The sequence below is a fragment of the Leucoraja erinacea genome, chromosome 19, assembly GCF_028641065.1.
Source record: "Leucoraja erinacea ecotype New England chromosome 19, Leri_hhj_1, whole genome shotgun sequence".
NCBI classification, from domain to species: Eukaryota; Metazoa; Chordata; class Chondrichthyes; order Rajiformes; family Rajidae; genus Leucoraja; species Leucoraja erinaceus.
The window spans coordinates 37,936,114-37,960,936 of NC_073395.1; the positions used below are offsets into that span (position 1 = coordinate 37,936,114).

A 24,823-nucleotide genomic window follows, 5' to 3' on the forward strand; every position below is an offset into this window, starting at 1 on the left:
AATATAATTGTGTGTGAATCTTGTTCAAGTAAAACAAAAATAAGGATGCAGGTAATTCGAGTATCAGATGTAATGTATCTCCATTTAGACTCGTGAATTATATCCTTAATTTTGGGTATGCAATGAATACCAAATTTTTGGAACAAATTAACATTTAATACAATTTGATTTTTCTGTTGTATTTTACATTGGAATGGCTGATTTGTTTTTGTTTGGTTGGTCAAACCATCAAATTACATTGATAATTTCCATTAATTTGCCCATTTATTAAAGCTTCAAGAGCATAATTAAAACATAACCATTTTTAGCTGCAGGTACAAAGGTAAAATGCATTTTTAAAGTGTTTCGGGCATACATTTTCCAGATTTACTAATATAATTTCAAAATCAAGTTCAGGAACTTTATTCACAATCGGAGGATTGATTATTTTTTTTAATGCTTATTTTTGTGATAAATCTTTTTTTTAATTAGTTGCGTAACCAAAACTGCAAATATATCACAAATGTTAAATAACGTTTATATTAAAAGTATTTCCTGAGTGCTTTCATTCACTGCAGCTTTTATGGTTGTATCTGAATAAGTTTTGCTAATTAGTTTGAGTGAGATTGTGAAACAAAGCCTTTCGCAAAGCATATGGTTTTGAACATGATATGTCACAGTAACACTGATTGCACTCAAAATGGAAAATCCAGTCACCATTATTCGAATGATACACTCTATCCATAGTCACATTAGTTATGCAAGCTGCTGTTCATGTGTTATTCCTTCCCATTGAATTTAGAATTCATAAATAACACTGTTTGCATAAGCAATTTCCATTTTAACAGATAATGCTGACAGCCTTATTAGTAATAATGCCATTTTATTTTTCCTTTGAACGATGTGCATATTTTGAAGATTCAAAGCATACATGACAATCCCCACCGGGCGGCGATATTTGTAGTTGTGACAGAATAGAAAAACAGACGTAAACTGAATCACTTATGGATTCAGCTGTATGTCTTGAATCCAAAATGTAATTGTGGGACCAATCTTGCTGACAGCTTCCATAGAGAGCACAACAGCATATTCCAAACACTCCTGCCTGCACACTGCATTGTAGAAGTACGGAATGTACTGGGCACATCTGACTGCTTACACCGACCAGGAGTGTGCCCGGAATCTGTAATCTAACCCACTGATTGGCCAGATACGGTTTGTGTCTTCTAGCTCTACATAGAAACATAGTTGCAGGAGTTGGCCATTCGGCCCTTCGGGCCTGCACCCCCATTCACTATGACCATGGCTGATCATCTAAAATCAGTACCCCGTTCCTGCTTTTTCCCCATATCCCTTGATTCCTTTAGCCCTAAGAGCTAAAACTAACTAACTCTTGAAAATATCCAGTGAATTGGCCTCCACTGCCTTCTGTGACGGAGAATTCCACAGATTCACAACTCTATGTGGTGAAAAAGTTCTTCCTCCTCTCAGTCTTAAATAGCCTACCCCTTTTTCTTAAACTGCGACCACTGGTTCTGGGCTCCCCCAACATCGGGAAAAATGTTCCTGCATCTAGCATGTCCAATCCTTTAGGAATTTAATACGTTTCTATAGGAAACCCTCTCATCCTTCTAAAGTCCAGTGAATACAAGCTCAGTCGACCATTCTTTCATCATATGTCAGTCCCGCCATCCTGGGAATTAACCTGGTGAACCTACGCTGCAGTCCCTCAATAGCAGTAATGTCCTTCCTCAAATTAGGAGATCAAAATTGCACACAATACTCCAGGTGTGGCCTCACTATGGCCCTGTACAACTGCAGTAGGACCTCCTTGCTCCTAAACTCAAATCCTCTTGCAATGAAGGCCAACATGCCATTAGCTTTCTTCACTGCCTGTTCTACCTCCATGCGTAATTTCAGTGACTATTGTACGAGCACACTCAGGTCTCGTGGCTCCTCCCCTTTTCCTAATCTGACACCATTCGATAATAATCTGCTTTCCTGTTCTTGTCTCCAAAGTGGATAACCTCACATGTATCCACATTATAATGCATCTTTCATGCATCTGCCGCACTCACCCAACCTATCCTTGTCACCCTGCAGCCTCATAGCATCTTCGCTGCTCACACTGCCACCCAGCTTTGAGTCATCTGCAAACTTGAAGATGTTACATTTAATTCCCTCGTCTAAATCATTCATATATTTTGTAAATTACTGGGGTCCCAGCACCGAGCCTTGCGGCACCCCACTAGTCACAGTTGTACATGGGCAATAACCAGCATATTTAGTGCAATCGGTGAATCAGAAGTGAATTTCTTCAGATGATGTGTAATCCATTCGTCCATTTTGGACCGGTTGGCATAGTGCTTAAATTTCAGATAAATCACTTTTACTGCGTTGTCCACAATGTGTCCGTAATACGTTGAATCAAGTTGCAGTCTTTCTGACTTGACAGGAGGGTTATCTTATCCAAGGTATATATTTGCAGTGTTTAGAGTGTCTGACCTGTCATTTAGACCTAATCTCCCTCCACCTAAGAGGAGGATACTGCTTGTAAATGTGTGCCATTGATATAATTCCTGACTGATCCAGATGCTGCAGTTACAAGTTAGTTAACCCGTATCTTTCGATTCTTGCAGCACAAGCAGGAAGCTATTGGTTCCAGCTGTGAAATAATACAGATTGAGATGGAAATGAGTTTGTCAAAGGACCAGCTGGTGGAGCTGTTTATTCAAAGTGGTAAGAGCTTTGTAATTGGAATCAGCACCCGATGTTGAATTAAAAATGTTGCAAAACTGACAGAGAATACAGTGAGGATTCTCACGACTGAGCTTCTGAAATAATAATGGTGATAATAATTGTATAATGAAATAACAATAACGCCATCATCGCTCCAGGAAACGAACACTAACAAAGGTTTTCACACTTGTGTCATTTTCCACACACGTCTCAGAGTTGCTGTCACCACCTAGCCTCCCTACGACCGGTACCATATGCAGTGTCTTCCATCATCGCGAAGGGGAATCTCGTGAAATTATCCAAACATCGGGAGTTCTGGAATTTGTCCTGATGCTTAATACCTTTCTTTCTTTTAGTTACACGCGCAGCAACTATTTTTAAATGGTGCACTGCCATAATTATGGCTCAGCAAATCATTGTGTTCTGAAAATATTATGCAGTTGTCTTGTACAAATGTTTTGAAACAGGATTTATTTTTAAATTAATGAAGAGGCAGCTTCCACTTTAACCTGAAATTAGACACAAAAAGCTGGAGTAACTCAACGGGACAGGCAGCATCTCTGGAGAGAAGGAATGGGTGACGTTTCGGGTTGAGGCCCTTCTTCAAACTGCTTTAACCTGTTCAGTGCCACCCCTGTGTATACTCGGGTCATGGCCAATTATGGAAACAAAAACGTGGCAGTGAACAGGTTAACCATGTGTTCATTCCAAACTACATATGGCCTTCCCTACAATGTGTAAAAATTGCTTCATGGTCTGTCAAACATCTGTAATGTGACCGCTCAGCCAGCTTGGTGACATCACAGCTGCCGGCACCAGGGGTCCCCTTTAAATAGGAGCCTGACGGCAGCAACCTGTGGAGAAAGGAGGTTTCATGCCAGCGACTGCCGAGTCTCCGTGGGAAGCTCTCTGCAAGGTCCCCGCCAAGTGCTGTTTCTTTGATGCTTGCTGCAAATCCTGATCGCCATTTCCCATTATTTGTGGGTAATCCGCTCTGCCTGGTTCAGTCATTTCACTCGCAACCAAATTATGGAAACGTCATCAAAATTCGAATTTCTATTCATCTGAGAATAGAAACATAGAAAATAGGTGTAGGAGTAGACCATTCGGCCCTTCGAGCCAGCACCGTCATTCAATATGAAAATATCCAGTGAATTGGCCACCACTGCCTTCTGTGACAGAGAATTCCACAGATTCACAACTCCTGGGTGAAAAAGTTTTTCCTCATCTCAGTCCTAAATGGCCTACCCCTTATTCTTAAACTGTGACCCCTGGTTCTGGACTCCCCCAGCATCGGAATCATTTTTCCTGCATCTACCCTGTCCAACCCTTTAAGAATTGTATATGTTTCTATAAGATTCCCTCTCATCCTTCTAAATTCATATGAATACAAGCCCTGCCGACCATCCTTTCATCATATGTCAGTCCCGCCATTCCGGGAATTAACCTGGTAAACCTACGCTGCACTCCCTCAATAGCAATAATGTCCTTCGTCAAATTAGGAGACCAAAATTGCACACAATACTCCAGGTGTGGTCTCACCAGGGCCCTGTCCAGCTGCAAAGGAAATAGGCAATGTTTTGGGCCGAAATGTTGCCTATTTCCTTCGCTCCATAGATGCTGTTGCACCCGCTGAGTTTCTCCAGCACTTGTCTACCTTCGATTTTCAAACATCTGCAGTTCCTTCTTAAACAGTTTTCTTGTGTTTTGTATAACAGTGATTTGACATCCTAACAATTATTGTACCGATTGAGAAATGTCTGAAGGAGGATCTCGACCCGAACGTCGCCCATTCCTTCTCTCTAGAGATGCTGCCTGGCCCACTGAGTTACTCCAGCATTTTGTATCTATCTTCGGTATAAACCAGCATCTGCAACTCCTTCCTACAAATCATACTGAATGCCTCGGCCTATTGAAAGGAAGCTTGCGAAATGCTTTCTTATGTGTCACCAGTTATCAATCTTGAAGGAGCCTCCCAAAGGTGTCTCTGCACATCACCCCTGGTTACACAAAAAAGCACAGCATCTATGTCGAAGGAAATAGGCAATTTCGGGCTGAAACCCTTCTTCAACTTTCGGCCCGAAACGTGATTTCCTATAGATGCTGCTGCACCCGCTGAGTTTCTCCAGCTTTTTTGTGTAACCTTCGATTCTCCAGCATCTGCAGTTCCCTCTGAAACTCATGACCCTCAATGTGTCACCATTTCTGAACCTCCCAAAGACATCATTGTCGGGATGCCAGCTGATAACTTTCCACAAATCCAACAATTTCTGTGTCATCTGCTAATTTACAAATCATACCACCTCCAACGAAGGTCCCAGCACCAATCCGTACAGTACACCACTTGTTACTCATTTCCTCTCGAAAAATGCCTATCTACCACTATCCTGTGCAAACTATCACCAAGCCAGTTAGAAAGGAAACAGTTCAAAATGAACAAAACAGCCACAAGATACACTTGTATATGTAATTTAAAAAAAATCTCAATAATACTTATAAATGTTAAAGCTCTCTATATTTTTAATGTTGAACTAAAAGGTTAGAAGTTCATTTAATGGCCTAATATGATCGAATTGTGTTACCGATAATTTATTAGTAACATCTGAATTCAGTATACTTTTTCAGCTAAATAAATTAAGTAGCACAGTTAATGATTTACTCCTGAGAACAAAGTTCATTCTCTTTACATCTTGACTGATGTTTGTTCTTGCGAAGTTTTAACGACAAATCAGCAAGCAAAAAAAATAACATATATCAAGTCAGAAGGCACAAAAACAGGCCCTTTGGTCGAATTCATCTATGCCGATGAAGATAACCCATCCAAGCTATCCCATTTGTCCACATTTGGCCCATATCCCTCTAAATCTTTCCTATCCATGTGTTTGTACACATTTATTTTAAAGGTTGTTTTAGTACCGGCCTCTGGCAGCTCGTTCCATGTGCCCACCACCCACTGTGTGGAAAAAGTTACCCTTCACGCTCCAATTAAATCTTTCCCTTTTCATCTTAAATATATGTCCTGCTGTTCCTGATTCCACTATCCTGGAACACAGGCTACACGTATTCACCCTCTCCCGCTCATGATTTTATGCACCCTTATAAGATCATCCTGCAGCATCCCACAGGAGGAATAAAGTCCAATGTACCCAATGTCTCATAGCTTAGGCCCTCAGGTCCTGGCAACATCCTCGTAAATCTTTTCTGCATGCTTTTCAACTTAATGGCATCTTTCTTTTAGCAAGGTGACCAAAACTGTAGAGGACCTCATCAAGGCACAATGGTTTTCACCCAGAGTTTGTGAATTTGTGGAATTCCCTGCCACAGAGGGCAGTGGAGGCCAAATCACTGGATGGATTTAAGAGAGAGTTAGATAGAGCTCTAGGGGCTAGTGGAATCAAGGGATATGGGGAGAAGGCAGGCACGGGTTATTGATTGGGGACGATCAGCCATGATCACAATGAATGGTGATCGAAGAGCCGTATGGCTTCCTCCTGCACCTATTTTCTATGTTTCTATAACATAATGTCCTAATTTCTACATTCATTTCCCTGGCTGATGTAGGCCAATCTGCCAAAAACCCTTCTTCACCACCCTGCTATGCCACTTTTGAAGGGGTATGTACTTGTACTCCTAGATCTTGTGTAGGAAGGAACTGCAAATGCTGGTTAAAACCAAAGATAGACACAAAATGCTGGAGTAACTCAACAGGACAGGCGGCGTCTCTGGAGAGAAGGAATGGGTGACGTTTCGGGTGGAGACCTTCTTCAGCTTCTATCCAGAGATGCTGTCTGTCTACTCCTAGATACTACTGCTCTAGAACACTCCCGATGAACCCACCGTTCTCAGAAGGGCGAGCAATATTTTTTGTAATTTTATGAACATATTCAAATTTTCAGAATATGAAATGCTACAAAACTAACCTTGCTGTCTTTAAAATATAAACACAAAAGTTAACCACATATTCCATATTGTCCTATAAAAGGAATATTCTGTGAAGGCAGTTCTTAAGTGCAAGGTCAGCATTAAATAGGGTGCTATATATAATATATATAATAACTTGTATTGATGTATTTATCATTACCATTCTCCTTTGAAGATGCAATTCTTAACGGAAAGCTTTCATGTCAATTGAAATGGTACTGTGCTGTGCCTTTGAATGGCAGATTCTGGTCCCATTTATTAAATTTGCTGAAGTGAAAAAACTTCCCTTATTTTTGTCTTGTTCAAGAAGATATTATAGAAAAAAAATAAAACCTCTTCATGGCAGAGTAATATTTGGCACTTTTTGAGTTCCATTGCAACAATGATCCCCAGCTGAAATGTAACTGGGACATTGCAGAAAGCACAATGGGACTGAAGCCAAGTGATGTAATTAATAGACAATGAGTGAAAGGTAACCTCAACCCATTTTACCCATTGGTGAACAGTAGGTCACTGACGTATTCCATCGTAAATCGTCTATTGTGCTACTTTACGTAAACAGCCTTATAAGCCATAAACTATTGTGAAGAATTTCTACATAATCTAAACATAATGTCTACATTATCAAACAATGTTTGAAATCAAAATGCAACGTTTAATATTCTGCATTTTCTTTGCATAAAGAGTTGAATGGTTGTGATCAAATCTGTCATTTGGTTGAATTGAAAAAAGCAATAAATGATTTTAAAAAAAAAGTCAAATGGACATGCTTCATGGATGGTAATGAACTAGGTCATGATGAAATTGAAAGTGATGGATGACTATTACTAGACTCGATACACAATGTGTTGACTAATGTTCAGCGATACAGAAGGCAAACAGGCCCTTCAGCCCACCAAGTCCAAGCTGACCATCGATCACCCATTCACACTAGATAATGTTATCCCATTTTCTCTTCCACTCCGTACACATCAGGAACAGTTTATTTTTAACAGTGGTCAATTTACCTACAAATCCACATGTCTGGAATGTGGGAGGAAACCCATGTGGGCACGGAGAACGTGCAAACTCCAAACAGACAGCACCCGAAGTCAGGACCAAACCTACTCTTGGTGCAGTGGGCAGTAGCTCTACCAGCTGCGTCACTGTGCTGCCCTATTTAATTGCTATCTTGGAGGGTACCAAGCTGAATACACGGTTGTCTAACCAAGCGGTGACCTGAGTGGTATCTAACATTATGGTCTCCAAGGCATGAGGAAATATTCAGAACTTGAAAATAAAAAAAATCCTTGATGCTCGAAATCTAAAATAAACCCAGGAAAGGCTAGATATACTGAGTATTTCCAGCAATTTCTATTTCTACTTTACATATTCAGGACTGAATATTGGTTGGTCCAACACATCAGATGTGAAAGAGGCTGGAGAAATGTGGACTCTTTAACTTTTAAATGGAACAACTCAAACAAAGAGGTGTTCCAAATAATATTTAATGTATAATATTTAGTGCACTATTTCCTGTGTAGACATTGGCAATTGAATAAAGAGCCACAGGTACAAATTAGTGAAAAACAGGTGTCTGATAATTTAAGTTTTGGTTAGAATTACAGACAAACCTGGACTAATTGTAGAGGCAAATGAATTGTGTGATGGGGGAAATTGTAGGTTTTTCTAAACTAATGTTAATTGAAAGGTATTATTCGTATATTGTAATTCAATGCAGCCAGTAAAACAGAAATATTTGTATTTCTATATTTTAAATTTCACATGCCTTCGTGGAAATAACATGCCTCTTGTATTTCGAACACTGAATGCCTTGCCTTCTTTCACTTGGAAGGGTTTCCTCCGGGTGCTCCAGTTTCCTCTCACATCCCCAAGAAATGCAGGCATGTAGGTAAAGTGACCTCTGTAAAATTACCCCTCATATATAGGAAGTGGATACAAACGTGGGATATATATATATACATAAAACTAGAATGGACAGGAGATCGATGCTGGCCGTGGACTCGGTGGGCAGAAGGACTTGTTTCCAGGCTGTATCTTGCTTGCACTGATTCAATCTGTTGATTCAATTTCTGCTCATAGATTTTATCCTTTTATTAATCAGAGATAAGGTCTAGCTGACGTGTTATTGATGTTCTCTTTGTATTCAGCTGAACTATTTTGTTAACACTCTTGCTTCATTCACTGACTTCTCGTCATGGGTCACATAATAAACAATGGCTTCCTTGAAGGGCCACTTTGGGGAATGTTTTAATACGTTTCACAGCAGACTGATGAAACATGCTGTGTCTTTATTTGTCACATAGTGATCTTCTGATTTCAACCAAACTATAGTTGTGTTAATAAATTATTGATTTGTCATCTTAATACTGAGCCTCTGGTGGTGAGAGTATTGAACTCTCAATTTAAAATTCCACCACAAACCAAACAATTGTGAAGGTCAAAAAACAATGTATGGATCACAAGCAAAGAAAAGGCTGGCTCCTAAATTGCAGTATTTGTACTAAAAGTGGTGTTGAAACAAGGGCGTTGATAACTTACTGCCACAAGGTGCATAAACATATTTGAGTTTCTGATTTATAAAACTACTTTAAACATCTGAATTATGGAGTAACCATTGTGAGTGCTTCACCCATTTGGTTTAAATATTTTATTGTGCAGTTATTAAACTAGTTGTTAAAGTAATGAAGTTAAATTTAATCATTTATGAGATTTCTGTTTATTTCTTATTTTGTGTTTCGCTTCTTTAGAAAATTAAAATTAAATTGCTTCCTTTTTATTCAATTTGCAATAATCTTTTCTAACCTTTTTTACTCATTGCATTTAACATGTTCCAGGTATCTTGGTACCTTTGAGACAGTCTTTTGTAACAGAGAAGGTAACTGTTGTCCTCTTGGAAAACATGGAGATGGCTACTTCGCTTTCAGAGTTTCTGGGAGAACTGCTGGATGCTCTAGAAAACCGGGGTGCTGAAAATCCCTTCACTTTCCAACATGGTACAGTGTCATGTTTTCATGTTTAGTATATTTGTATAGATAATGGTGGCACAACAGTAGAGTTGCTGCCAAACAGCACTTGCAGTGCCAGAGACCCAGGTTCAATGGGTGTTTTCTGTACAGAGTTAGTACATTCTCCCCGTGACCACGTGGGTTTTCTCCAACTCATTGGTTTCCTCCCATGCTTCAAAGACATACAGGTGTACAGGTTAATTGGCTTGGGTTTGTATACTGGCTACAAGTGTAAATTGCCCCTAGTGTGTGTAGGCTTGTGTTAATGTGCGGGGGTCGGTGGGACTTGGTTTCTGCGCTCAACTAAACTAAATTACTTGAACAGTGATAAGCTAACAACTTGAAGCTTTGGGATTTAGGGTTGTCAGTACGATGAGGAAATGACAGAATCTAATTTGGGTCATTTCATGGCACCACAGAGGCAGCTGTTTATAATTTGCACCATAGGAGGCTGCCCTACATTGGCAGGTCTTAAAGGAAGCACATGCTGCATAGGTATTTGCAAATGTCATTGTGACTTCGCAGATAGGTGGTGTCACATGCTGTTCCCTGCTCTGAATTTCAAACAGCCTCAAGAGTCTACATTTGTGTCAGTTAAAATTAGACTTGTATTTATGGTTAATTTTTGAGGTCAGAAATCAAATGTAGCACAAGGATCTTGGAAGCTATATTTAATATTTGTCATCGTTTGTCTACAGTGTCATTCTGCCTCCTAAATAGAAAGATAGTCATTTGCTTGCTTATTGCAACATGTTTTTTAAACACTCATTTAAAGTAATGCTGAAACATTGTGGTAAATCACAAGTCTTTTCAGGCAAGAAGTACCCAGTGCTATTTTGCTGAGCAGTTCTACAGATTTGTAATTCTTGCATACACCAAACTTTCTGAGTAACAGTGGGCGGCTGGGTGTTACATACTTGGCAGGATTGCAGAGTTGGTGTTTACCTATTGCCTCCTACATCGCAAATTATAAACAGCTGCCTCTGATGTGTATCCACTATGTACGGGACATTGTGATTGATTTTTCTTTCAATTGAGGTTTATTGGCATCTCCATTACCAGTTTCTCATTCCCATTAAACTTAAAAGATTCACTAGCACTTGTAATATTACCAGTAATTGCAACATGCGCAGTGACAATATTAATACCTATGATAGAAACACAGGCCAATAATGGACATTGCACAATAAAATGGACATTAATAGTAAAGAAAGTAATTTCCTCCAATATACGGTGCTACAGTTTGCTCTAAAATGAAGACCTTCGATCTAATGATACCCGAAATACACCTCAACATTAATAATTATTTTCCTTTATTTGCGCTGAATGCATCCTAGTGGTCCTTGGTTGTTATTGCAGAAAAGCTGGTTGTGATCCTGGATAAGAACAAGCTATCGATAGAAATGTAAATCCTACACATTAAGGACAATTTACAATTCTTACTGAAGCCAATTAACCTGCAAACCTGAACACCTATGGAATTTTTTAAATTACTTAAAAAACCTTTTTTTTCAATAGGTGCAGGCTTAGGCCCTTCGAGCCAGCACCGCCATTCAATGTGATCATGGCTGATCAACCACAATCAGTAACCCGTTCCTGCCTTCTCCCCGTACCCCTTGATTCCGCTAGCCCTAAGAGCTCTATCTAACTCTCTTTTGAATGCAGCCAGTGAATCGGCCTCCACTGCCTTCTGAGGCAGAGAATTCCACAAATTCACAAATCTGTGTGAAAAAGTTTTTCCTCATCTCAGTTCTAAATGGCCTACCCCTTATTCTTAAACTGTGGCCCCTGGTTCTGGACTGCCCCAACATCGGGAACATGTTTCCTGCATCTAGCGTGTCCAATCCTTTAAGAATTTTACATGTTTCCATAAGATCACCTCTCATCCTTCTAAATTCCAGTGAATACAAACCCAGTCGCTCCATTCTTTCATCATATGACAGTCCCGCCATCCCGGGAGTTAACCTCGTGAACCTCCGCTGCACTCCCTCAATAGCAAGAATATCCTTCCTAAAATTAGGAGACCAAAACTGCACACAATACTCCGGGTGTGGTCTCACCAGGGCCCTGTACAACTGCAGAAGGACCTCTTTGCTCCAATACTCAACTCCTCTCGTTATGAAGGCCAACATGCCAGTAGCTTTCTTCACTACCTGTTGTACCTGTATGCTTCCTCTCAGTGACTGATGTACCAGGACACCCAGGTCTCGTTGCACTACCCCTTTTCCTAACCTGACACCATTCAGGTAATAATCTGCCTTCCCGTACTTGCCACCAAAGTGGATAACCTCACATATATCCACTTTATACTGCATCTGCACCCTCATCCAATCTGTCCAAGTCACTCTGTATCCTCATAGCATCCTCTTCACTGTTCACACTGCCACCGTGTCATCTGTAAATTTGCTAATGTTACTTTTAATTCCTTCATCTAAATCATTAATGTATATTGTAAATAGCTGTGGTCCCAGCACCGAGCCTTGCGGTACCCCACTAGTCACTGCCTGCCATTCTGAAAGGGGCTCATTAATCCCTACTCTTTGTTTCCTGTCTGCCAACCACTTCTCTATCCATGTCAGCATCCTAACCCTAATACCATGTGCTATAATTTTGCCCACTAATCTACTGTGTGGGAACCTATCAAAGGCCTTCCGAAAGTTCAGGTACATTACATCCACTGGCTCTCTATTGTCCATTTTACTTGTTACATCCTCAAAAATTCCAGAAGATTTGTCGAGCAGGATTTCCCCTTCGTAAATCCATGCTGACTCGGACCGATCTTGTTACTGCTATCCAAATGTGCCGCTATTACTTCTTTGATAATTGACTCCAGCATCTTCCCCACCACCAATGTCAGGCTAACTGGTTTATAATTCCCTGCTTTCTCTCTCCCTCCTTTCTTGTAAGGTGGCATAACATTCGTTACCCTCCAATCCACAGGAACTGATCCAGAATCTATAGAACATTGGAAAATGATAACCAATGCGTTCATGATTTCTAGAGCCACGTCCTTGAGTACCCTAGGATGCAGACCATCAGGCCCTGAGGATTTATCAGCTTTCAGTCCCATCAGTCTACCCAACATCTTTTCCTGACTAATGTGAATTTCCTCTGTCACCCCAGATCCTCTGTCCCCAGTACATCTGGGAGATTGTTTGTATCCTCCTCAGTGAAGACAGATCCAAAGTGCCTGTTCAACTCGTCTGCCATTTCCTTGTTCCCCATAATAAATTCACCTGTTTCTGTCTTCAAGGGTCCCACATTTGTCTTACCTAATGTTTTCCTCTTCACATACCTAAAGAAGCTTTTACTATCCTCCTTTATATTCTTGGCTAGCTTACCTTCGTACTTCATCTTTTCTCCCCATATTGCCTTTTTAGTTACCTGCTGTTGTTCTTTAAACATTACCCAATCCTCTGGCTTCCCGCTCATCTTTGCTATGGTATGTCTTCTCTTTTATTTTTATACTGTCCTTGACTTCCCTTGTCAGCCACGGTCAGCTCTTACTCCACTTAGAATCTTTCTTCCTCTTTGGAATTAAATGATCCAGTATCTTCTGGATTATTCCCAGAAATACCTGCCATTGCTGTTCCACCATCATCTCTGCTATGGTCCCTTTCCAGTCAACTTTGGCCAGCTCCTCCCCCATGCCTCCATAGTCCCCTTTAGTTCAACTGCAATACTGACACTTCCGATTTTACCTTCTCCCTCTCAAATTGCAGATTAAAATTGATCATATTAAGGTCACTACCTCCTAATGGTTTTCTTATCAAATCTCTTATCAAATCTGGTTCATTACACAACACTAAGTCAGTCATACAATTAAAAGCAACAGACTCCAAAACACATTTTAACAATGAACATCCACCATAGTGACTCCCACACATTCCTCACTGTGATGGAAGGCAAAATAAAGTTCAAGTCACTTCCCTTAGTTCTTCCTTGGTCGGGGGCCTTGAGCCCTGTTAACGGGATGATCTTGACTCCCGTAGCCGGTGGCGTTCAGGCCCTCCACGTCGAGGCGTTCAGGAGAACGTACAACTCTTTACAGACAGCACCCTTCGTCAGGATCGAACCCGGGTCTCTGGCGCTGTAAGGCAGCAACTCTGCCATTGCCACCCCTGAATGTTCATACGTTGTTCAGGAATTTAAAAAATGTAGCCACAAAATGATTTTACACATGCACAGAACTCGTCAAGTCAAGTCACATTTATTTATATAGCACATTTAAAAAACAACTCTCATTGACCAAAGTGCTTTACATTTGTTATAAGAATAGTATAAACAAACAAACTACATACATATATACATATAGCCCTCGCTCAGAGGACGTCAGGAACTGAACTGAAATTAAAGTCATTTAAACTTTCTGAATGGCCTCACCCAGTTGCAATTCGGCCTCAGAATGCATTCTCCATTCGTAAGTTGGTGACTTTGGAAAATAAACCCAGAAAGACTGGATAGACTTGGTTTATACTCTCTAGAATTTAGAAGATTGAGAGGGGATCTTATAGAAACTTACAAAATTCTTAAGGGGTTGGACAGGCTATGCAGGAAGATTGTTCCCGATGTTAGGGAAGTCCAGGACAAGGGGTCACAGCTTAAGGATAAGGGGGAAATCCTTTAAAACCGAGATGAGAAGAACTTTTTTCACACAGAGAGTGGTGAATCTCTGGAACTCTCTGCCACAGAGGGTAGTTGAGGCCAGTTCATTGGCTATATTTAAGAGGGAGTTAGATGTGGCTAAGGGGATCAGGGGGTATGGAGAGAAGGCAGGTACGGGATACTGAGTTGGATGATCAGCCATGATCATATTGAATGGCGGTGCAGGCTCGAAGGGCCGAATGGCCTACTCCTGCACCTAATTTCTATGTTTCTATGAATTCATTGCGCTAGAGCACCTTTATTGGATGTCCTGTACTTTTTTAAGTGAGTTTATTATACTTTAACAAGGCAAATATTTGAAGATCATTATTAACTTGTTGTGCTTGCTGCAGAGGATAAGTATCATTAAACGTTCCTGAAACATTGCTGGGGTAACTCAGCGAGCCAGGAGGGAATAGATGGGTGATGTTTCAGATTGGGACCCTTCTTCAGTCTGATTTTAGAGGAGGGATGAGGCTGGAAAGGAGGGGGGAGGGGGCAGGACAAAGCCTGGCAAGAGACAGGTGGATAGTGAGACGTGCCAGAGATGGTCCAAGTGAATTTGAGGGTAAGTTAATAGTAAAGTTGATGAAATCGATGAGATCACTTGGACCATCTCTGGCACGTCTCACTATCCACCTGTCTCTTGCCAGGCTTTGTCCTGAAGTTGACAACCTGGTGCTCAGAAAACAATCTGGCTCTGAACACCAGGAAAACAAAAGAGCTCTTGCCAGGCTTTGTCCTGAAGTTGACAACCTGGTGCTCAGAAAACAATCTGGCTCTGAACACCAGGAAAACAAAAGAGCTCATTGTCGACTTCAGGAGGCACAGCACCGACTTAGCCCCCCTACACATTAACGGCGAGTGTGTGGAGAGGGTCAACACCTTCCGGTTTCTCGGCGTCCATATCGCGGCTGACATCTCCTGGACGGACAACACGACAGCGGTCATCAAGAAGGCTCAGCAGCGGCTGCACTTCCTGAGGGTCCTCAGGAAGCACAACCTGGACTCTAACCTGCTGCTGACCTTCTACCGCTCGTCCATCGAGAGCCTGCTGACATACTGCATTACAGCATGGTATGGCAGCTGCACCATGGCAGACAGGGAGAGGCTTCAGAGGGTAACCAGGACAGCGCAGAGGATCATTGGTTGCCCTCTCCCCTCCCTGATGGACATCTACACCTCCCGCTGCCTTAGCAGGGCAAAGAAGATCACCAAAGACAGCTCCCATCCTGCGTTTGGACTGTTCGACCTGCTGCCCTCTGGAAGGCGCTATAGGTGCATCAAATCCAGGACAAACAGACTCAGGAATAACTGCTTCCCGAGAATTATATCTACCATAAATTCAAATCCACACATGCACTGACTACACCGCCCAACACGGACTTCCATCTGTATATATGTATATATGTATGTAGCGCCGTAGAATTTGTGCACCTATTCCCCCCCCCCCCCCATCTCCCTTCTGTTTTGTTTTTCTGTTTCTTGTTTTTTGTGTAAAATTGTATGTATGCACTGAGTACGAGCAGCTTTCAGTTTCACTGTACATGTATAGTGACAATAAATGGCATATCTATATCTATATCTATCTGCATGAATGCAAGGGGCAACCCCAGTGCAATTGTCAATGCAGCAGAGAGAAGGAGCAAGGAGATTACTTAGGTATAATGTTTTTGAGCATATTGATTGCTTTAGTTGCTAGGTTTTATATTATTTTAGTCAAAACCTGTATTGGGTTAAATAGCATAGATGGAGTATGGATGTAATAGGACAAATGGAAATTCAAAGATGATAATTAACTATTGACAATTCAATATAGCATGAATCATTAGGAACATAAGAACAAGTATATACCCTTTTACCTCCTCCAACGTGTTCCACTTTTCAATAACAGGTCATGGCTCATCTGTGACATAACTCCATGTATCTATGGTCAACAAAACCATAAAATTGAGAAAGAAAGGTAACATTTCATCTAGGATCTAGGAGTTTTACTGCTTCTAGCTTTTCAATATCTGCAAAGTACTCTGTTCCATCCTTTTTAATCTGAAATATTCGGAATAATCTGAAACATTCTGGTCTTCTGCTTGAAGACATGACATAAAACCATGGTAAAGAATATCATCTAAATCTCTGAAGGTGTGTTGGTAAAATCCAAACTTGGACATTATGACACATTTAAACACATTTTAAATGGGACACATAAAAGCACATTTTATTGTCCAAACTACCATTCAATAATGCCTTCATGGTGACTTTAAATGGAGTTAAGAATTTAGCTCAGTTCAGAATCTATTTCTATCCTCTGCTTAAATGCACATATAAAAATATGTTTTATCCGAATGTGTGTGTTTTCCCTGTGTTAATGCCTATGAGATGTGTTTCAATAGTGAGGTAAATTAGAAATTCATCCATTCCATCTTCGTGTGCCACAGAGGGAGGTATTTAACCCTTTGGAGCCCATGCCTGCTCCCAACAGATCAATGCCATTAACCCTGTTCCTGTCTCTTTATTCTCCTCCAGTCAACAATGTACTCTCTTTCACTTACAAATGCCTTTAATTATTTTGCTACTTAAGTCACATAAAGGAATAATTTGAGAGCCAATTAACCTGCCAACCCTTTGTTAGTGCTAATTAAATAGTGAATTGAAAGAATGTTCATGCTTCAAATATGAATGGTTGGGAATGAGCATTCAAATGTTCAGTACAAATAAGAAATTTTGTTTCAAGAAAAGGTGAAGTAAATTGTGCTTAAAAACTGCTTAATTTTTGAAATTTAAATAGAATTTCCACATTTTTATTGTGTGCATTAAAATCAATCTCACAGGACCTCTGCCGTCATAGTAACAGCTTGAAAAGAAAAGTTAATACTAAAAGAGAAAGATAGTCTTGTGTCTCGAGAAAGATATTCTTTCAATCCGCACATTGTGCAGTCACGGTGGCGCAGCGGTTGAGTTGCTGCCTTACAGCGAATGCAGCGCTGGACACCCGGCCGGATTCAATCCTGACTATGGTTGCTTTCTGTACGGAGTTTGTACGTCTCCCCGTGACCTGCGTGGGTTTAATCCGAGATCTTCAGTTTCCTCCCACATTCCAAAGACGTACAGGTTTATGGGTTAATTGGCTTGGTACATGTAAAAATTGTCCCGAGTGGGTGTAGCATAGTGTTAATGTGCGGGGATCGCTGGTTGGCGCGGACCCGGTGGGCAAAAGGGCCTGTTTCCGTGCTGTATCTTTAAACTAAATTTTAAAAATGTGCATCCGATCTACCTAATTGCTGACCAGGTTCAAATGGGGTATTTAGCACATGGTTTAGGAAGGGTTAAATATATGTCGAACTTGGAATGAGAGGAACGGGGAGGACATGTTGAAATTAAATTGAAAATGCAGCAGGGAAAGCATGAAAGAAAAGAGTGCAGTCCAATTAATATTGGCTGATACATTCAAACGTTAATCACAGCCAGAGACAATCTTACACTTGAGGTAGTTGAGGTAGATGTAGGAACAGGTGTGAGAAATTATTGAAAGTAGACCATTATATACTCGAGAGTGACAGCTTCATATTTAAATTAAAATATAGATGATATCTAATGTATGTAAACATTAATTTTCTATAGATCAAAAAACTATTCCAAGAAAATAGATTTCTAATAGCAGTGATAAAGAGGAGGCTTCACACTTCAGACTTGATGGTACAGATGCTAAAAAATTGAAATTACAGAAAATATAGGAAATAATCAAAAGATTCAGCTGCATTGTGCAGGTAGTTGTGGGAAGGTTACTTTTTATCGGAGTCATTGTGAAAATTCTGGAGCTGTTCAATTGTCCCTCTCGCTTTTTAAACACGATTTTCTTTTCAAATAGTTCATGTTTTTCTGACTCTAGAGGTTCTTCAGCATTATGGAGGTTTTGTGGACCTATGTAAAATAAATTATTAAAAGGTAAATTTTCCACTATCGAGTAGGCAGAAGTTTCATAACATGTGTAGGAAGGAACTGCAGATGCTGGTTTACACCAAAGATAGACACAAAATGCTGGAGTAACTCAGCGGGACAGGCAGCATTTCTGTAGAGAAGGAATGGGTGATGTTTCGGGTCGAGAGTTTTCTTCAACCTTCCCAGTCTGCAACAGGGTCGAAACGTCACCCATTCCTTCCCTCCAGAAATGATGCCTGTCCTGTTGAGTTACTGCAGCATTTTGTGTTTATCTTCAGGTTCATAACATAACAGCACTGGAGAGCTGTAAATATTGGAATATTCATTCAGAATTTTGAGAACTCTTCTTCATAATTATAAAACTATCCAATATTTTGTCACTTCTGCTTTACAGTCAATGGGACTTCAGATATCTATTACTTCCAAGAAAACAGTTTCCTGATAGGGACAATGACAAAGATGAGGCTTCAAAGTTCAGACTTGATGGTGCAACAACACTTTCGATGGGTACAGCTTCGATGGGATTCGGAACCCATCACTAACCTGCTTCAAAGATTCCTTAAAAGACAAATCATTCACAAGGTAAAATAAAGAAACATCAAAAACACCACAAAAGAACACTTCGTTCTGGTATTGATTTTGTTAGAGTGATGATTCAACAAATTGACCTGATTTTACAGCAAGTTAATGAAGTAACTTGGTTTTAGTTTACCTCCAAACATGTTGTGTGGCTGCTGCAAGTAAGAATTTGATTGTTCCACTTCAGTACATACGACAATGAAACCGTCTTGACTCTATTCACTCTTGAAATCATTTCACATTCGTGACTTTAAGTTGCTAATTTATTCTTGACGTGTCCAATGTATTAATAGAGTCAATTAGGGTCATTGTTTACCCCTTTCCTTATTCAGAAACATTTTGTGTGCTGTTTTATATAAACATCTTGCATCCCATTCTGCTACGGAAAGCTCCTTTGCAAACCAAAGATTGGAAATGTTGTAAATTTAATAATCCATCTGTAAAATTCCTTCTCCAAATCGCTAATCGTAACAATGTCGATAAGTACAATTGAATCCTAGATAGCTATGCAAATGAGTAAAATTTATCATTTTAACTTTTAATTAGCCTCATTTATTTCCATCTGCAATATAATTAAAATTGGGAGACCTGAAACAATTAAATACATCTGCTTTATATCATCAATCTTAAAGACTAAGTTGTAGATCTATTGTTCTATTAAGAATTTTAATGAGAGGTTGTCAAAATTAAGATGAATAATGATCCTTAAACTCATCTGTGTATTAATTTAATCTATATCATGATTACAGGGTTGGATGATAAAGTCAGCCGTGGGCTGCCCTGAAACTTCTTTTAGTTAAGGTTTCTGAACATCGAGGTTCTTGATTCTATCCCTAGTGCATGCTAAGTTACCTAACACTAACGAAGTGTACCACGATTATCATATTACCATTGAATGGCAAGGCAGCTGGGTTATCATTGCTGTGAAGTTAATTCTGCACGTCGCCTATGAAGACTGTATTTAGGTTAACCCAGACTGTTCCCATGGAATTTCATGTAAGTGAGTGTTGAGGTTCCTATGGAACTTGCCAAGTTGAGGTAGAACCATGTCAGCATCAGTGGAACCATGTCCCCCAAAAGATTGCAAACCTTCTTGAACAGAGGCAAGGGGTTGGCGTAGAATCAACAGGGAGAGTTGAAAGGGGAAGAAAATCTTTCTTGTGTGTATGAACCTTTCATTCAATCCAACTCCTGGTGTCGCAACAATTGTTGGGCTGCATTTTGCTTGTTGACAACAAAGATAATTTTCCTTTTCCAGCATTGTTTGCTTTCCGTTATCGCGGTGGGATGCACAGTGTCCGGCACTGTCTAGGTCACCAGATAGTTGAGCAGTCAATCACATTGAAGAATTCCCACTGGCACCAAATCAGGCAGAAGAAGAGTGCATCATTTTATAGCATGCCACAGACCTACTTGTAAAAATGGGAGCAGATAAATATCCGTGAAGAGGAGAACTATCATCAACTTTAAAATGTATTTAATAATATCTACTGGAAGTATTCTGCAAAATAAAATCATAAATGGCCATGACGTAGTATATTGTTTGACACTCATCTCCTAACAAAGGATGTTCAGCTTGCGTTACATCAACAATAGATCTTGAACGCATGAGATTTATCACAGAATCCCAATGATTTCAAGAGGGACAGATTTCTATGGAAGAATCGGAGTCACTGGAAACATCCCAGATTCCAGTGGGATACCGTAAGAATGTATAGTTTAACACAGAAATGCCAAGGTTATGAAAGGTAGATCCTGTAGGTGCTTATGTGGCAAAAGCTGGTTGCGAACCTGGATAAGAACAAGCTATCAATAGAATGACTGACATTTTTGTAGCCTTTACTTGGTCCCATCCGCTTACCCACATCGTGGGGTTAGCTGTCAGTGAATTCTCGTAGTTATTAGGGTTCACTCTCAAGGCAATAGTACCAGGATCAGTTTGGATAGATCTGATGCCATGCTGTTTGCAACTTTGCACCATCTGGATCCCAACACAACCTGCACATTAAAGAAGGTGATTACAGCATTGCATTTACAACGTTGAGGCTGGTCCTAGTAAAGGCTACAAATAAACTGTCAGGCATGGCAGCAGCTATTGATGTCTTGTTCTTATCCAGGATCGCAAACCAGCTTCTGCTCCTGCCTTCAGCAACTAGCAGCCCGGATCTACCTTCCTACCATGACCTCGGGATTGTGTCACTTGTTGTTAACACTTTAATAACTCACTTCTCAAATCAGCGGCCCCGGACATTTTTTTATGATTGGTTTACTGTATTTTATACTGCAACTATTTATAGCACAGGGACGGATGATTTTTTTTTATTTATTACGCAGGTTTTTTTAAATTTCAACCTCAAAATCTGAGACACGTCGACTGTATTCTAATCAAATACTCTGTGATGTTATGACACATGTACTTCGTTGATCACATAAAAGTAATGCCAATACGTTTCAGTTCCAAGGCCAGTTACCACCTCCAACTGATCCAGTACGCAAGGCTGTCCAGTGGGTTTGCACAGTCTGGTACCAGCTGAATTCCTACTTGTCCCGACTAGGAACGCCTGAGGCATTGATGGGACCAAGACATTTCTTTTCCTGTCCGATCATACCGGGCCAGGTGCAGCCTATAATGAGGTACATTTCTTTTTCCATGCATTTCATTCTTTTAAATAGTCATGTATTATTAAAAATAATTGTTTGTGCTACTTCACTTGTATATCATAAGGGGGGGGGGGGGGGGGGGACACCGAGGGAGTTGGTTCATTGGGTGCGTGTTAAGAGAAAGTCATGTTTGGATTGCAGTTGGAAGATTGATATTCACATAATAATAAAGACAATACTTTTCAATTCCTAGGAATGTTCAGTGCCTTCAGGACTGGAGAGTTGGTTATTTGTATATTCATCTTTTTTTTTTCCCATGTAAATCAAATCATAATTTGAGGCTGGAATTTGTCCAAAATACCAATTAGACTTTATAGATGCAGCGGGGAAACATGCCTTTCGGCCCACCGAGTCCTTGTTACGATTTTTTTTTTAAACTATGATTCATTATTTATTAACTATGGCGATAGATGTGGCCCGCCATCCACTCACAGACATGGGTCCTGGCCCCTATGCAGAACAAGGTTGCCCACCCCTGTGTTAAAGGGATACATCGCAATTCAACACTATTCTTATAAATCGTGTATACTTTTTATTTTGTTCTTCAGTCATGGCAAAATTGGTACGCTTGAATTTATTGCTCCATCTTGATTCCCTTGAAAGTATCAGAGGATATTTTTGAACTGTCGTTAGCCTTGTAAGGATGGTTCATTCATCATAGTTTTATGATATTTGCCCAATGGTAATAAAGGGAAAATGAAGTAAGTTTGTGCGAGGATGACATGGTGTTCTCATAACATTGAAGTTCTTTGCCTCTGTACAGTTTGCTGTACCTTGAAATTTGTTTTGTCTTCAATTTACAGGTGGATGGCCAAGTTGTGGAATAATGTGATTGCTCCCAGAGCAGAAGAAGCCATATTTTCCAGGGCTTCGGTTAAAAGGTGTCGACAAGGGCAGCCTGTAAATAAGAGCCTTAATCAGGGGCAACAAGCAGTGGTCAAGGCTGCTCTGAGCATCTTGCTTAATAAAGCTGTACTACATGGCTGCTCTCTGTCTAAGCAAGGTAAAATAGAGAATAAAGAATGTGTGATCTATGCAAAAAGAATGTCACTATGCAGTGCACACGTGACAATACTGAATTGAACCACTGAATTCTGCCTGACTATATAATAGAAATCTTAAAGCTCTGCCCAATACTATTTGACATTCCATTCTGAGGAAACAAGTTCTGACTGTCTATCTGTGCTTCTCATAATTTGCTAAACTTCTATCAGGTCACCTCAGCTTCTGAAGCACCAGAGAAAACAATTCAAGGGTGACCGATCTTTCGTTTTCGCGAATACCCTCTAATCCAGGCAGTATCATAGTACATCTCTTCTGCACTCCTCCAAAGCCTCCACATCCTTCCTGTAATGGGGCAACTAGAACTGCACACAGTAGTTCAAATGCAGCTTAACCAACGTTTTATAAAGCTTTCTGTCTCATGTGCTCAATGCTCCATGTCTACCTTGATGAAGGCAAGTACACCATCTGCCTTCTTCACCACTTCATTGGCTTCTGTTGCTACTTTCACAGGGCCGTGGCCTTAAATAAATCCGCTTCCTCTGGATTCCAGGAGGTGGTTTTGATGGCGACTTGGGATGCTGTTGTTTCTCTATCCCACGGGGTGGGTATCTGCAGAGTGTTGTGGTTTCCTTGCACCCCAAAGAGTTACTCGTGAGTTCATTTGCTATTTGGTGCAGCTCAGTAACAAAATTATCAAAGGGAAAATATGATGAATGTGAGTTGCAGAGGTGCCAGGGCAGGTAAGAAGGGGAATGACATGGATAGGAACACTGCTGGGTGCTAGCATGGGACAGATAAGAATGTGAGCAACCTGTTAAACTTGAGCAGGGTTTCAACAAGGTGCTATTCCACATAACCTGGCCAATATACAGTATATTCCTCATTCAGCTCATAAAAGAACAGATTTACGGACACTTTTAATTTCAAGTAACCCATACTCCGAGTGCTTTCCTCCCACACAATCAAACTGTCCACCTAGTTCTTTTCTCCCATTCCTTGCTTACACCCCAGTGGTATGAATATTGAATGCTCTAACTCCAAGTAACCCTTGCTTTCCCCCTCTCTCCGCCCCTCCCACACCCTAGTTTCACTGTCCATCTGATTAATATTACTGTTTGTGTGCCTTGTTGTCACCTTCCACTCAGCCATCAATGAACTATTCCACATTTCCTTGATCACCGTCTGCTTTGATCTGTTCTTTTCACACCTTATATTATTTTTGTACCCTTCTATATCTCTAGTTTCCCTGTGAATGATGAGGTTTCCAGAAATGCTATGCTTTTGATTAAACCTGTATCATTTTGCGTCTCAGGCTCAACACCTCTGACCTATAGATTGTATGTTTATTTGTTTTGCATGCTGTACAATCAAATTGATATTACTATACATAAATACAATCAAGCCAGCTGCCAGTACAGTAGCAAGGAGAAAGAGAAAGGAGTATATTTGCCAACGTATCAGTTCCAGAGACAAAGTCCAATGTCCGCAATTGGATAAAGGTGAATCGGACAGTACCCTTGGACCGTTCAAAACCTGATAACAGAGGGGAAGAAGGTGTTGGCTGAAGAAGTCTAGTGATGTGTGTCTGGTGGGAGCAGGGAGAAGATCTGACTGTGATGGGACAAGTCTTTGATTATGGTGGCTGTTTTTTCCGAAGCATCATGAGGTATAGATAGAATTGACGTTGTGCTGCCCGCAACCTTGAATGTTAAGATAGCTGCCACTTGTGGAGATGTTTGTCGTTAGGAGTTGCTGTGTGTGCACCAGTTTGAGGGATTTTATTATCGTATCCCCTCAATTTTGTACGATACGATACGACAGAACTTTATTCAGCCCCGAAGGGAAATTGATCTATTTGATCAATGGATCAACTGCCTACTAACATGCTGTTGTCTAGATCTTGACTGCATTGCAGGTCGTTGATCAACTGGGTATTTTTCATGTCAAATCCAAAAATGGTAATGTGACAAGCTTTTTCCCCATTGGGGCTCTAACTGCAAGTGCATATATTCTGCCCAGCATGAGTCACTGGACAAGCAATCCAATGTGGCTTTATTGGTTTATTCCCTCTCTGTGGCAGGAAAACATCAGCTATCCCATTTGAGATCTGCAAACTGATAATTAACTGAGAATCAAAGTCAGGACCATGACTGCCAACAGAATCATTATAGAATCAAACAAATTAAACAATTTATCCTTCGTCCAAAATATAATCATTTCACAGCATTCTGCTATGACAGGGGTCTGGCTGGCCCTGTCTGGAACTGCACATTCAGATATCAAGCAAGTTGGTGCCTGAAGGTTTATTATATGTGTATGTACTGCACTGGGTAGAATACAAAACAGTTTTC

At 40.5% G+C, this 24,823-nt stretch overlaps 1 protein-coding gene across 3 annotated transcripts in view; it reads left to right on the top strand.

Annotated features, from left to right (window-relative positions):
* The window catches only part of cttnbp2 (cortactin binding protein 2), a 156,183-nt gene that overhangs the window by 112,310 nt on the left and 19,050 nt on the right, over window positions 1–24,823 (top strand). For all 3 annotated transcript variants that reach the window (XM_055650849.1, XM_055650850.1, XM_055650851.1), the window contains 5 exons: window positions 2,619–2,718; window positions 9,477–9,635; window positions 18,622–18,809; window positions 21,262–21,440; window positions 22,271–22,470. In XM_055650849.1, coding sequence (XP_055506824.1) covers window positions 2,619–2,718; window positions 9,477–9,635; window positions 18,622–18,809; window positions 21,262–21,440; window positions 22,271–22,470 — 826 coding nt within the window. The remainder of the gene's footprint in view (window positions 1–2,618; window positions 2,719–9,476; window positions 9,636–18,621; window positions 18,810–21,261; window positions 21,441–22,270; window positions 22,471–24,823) is intronic.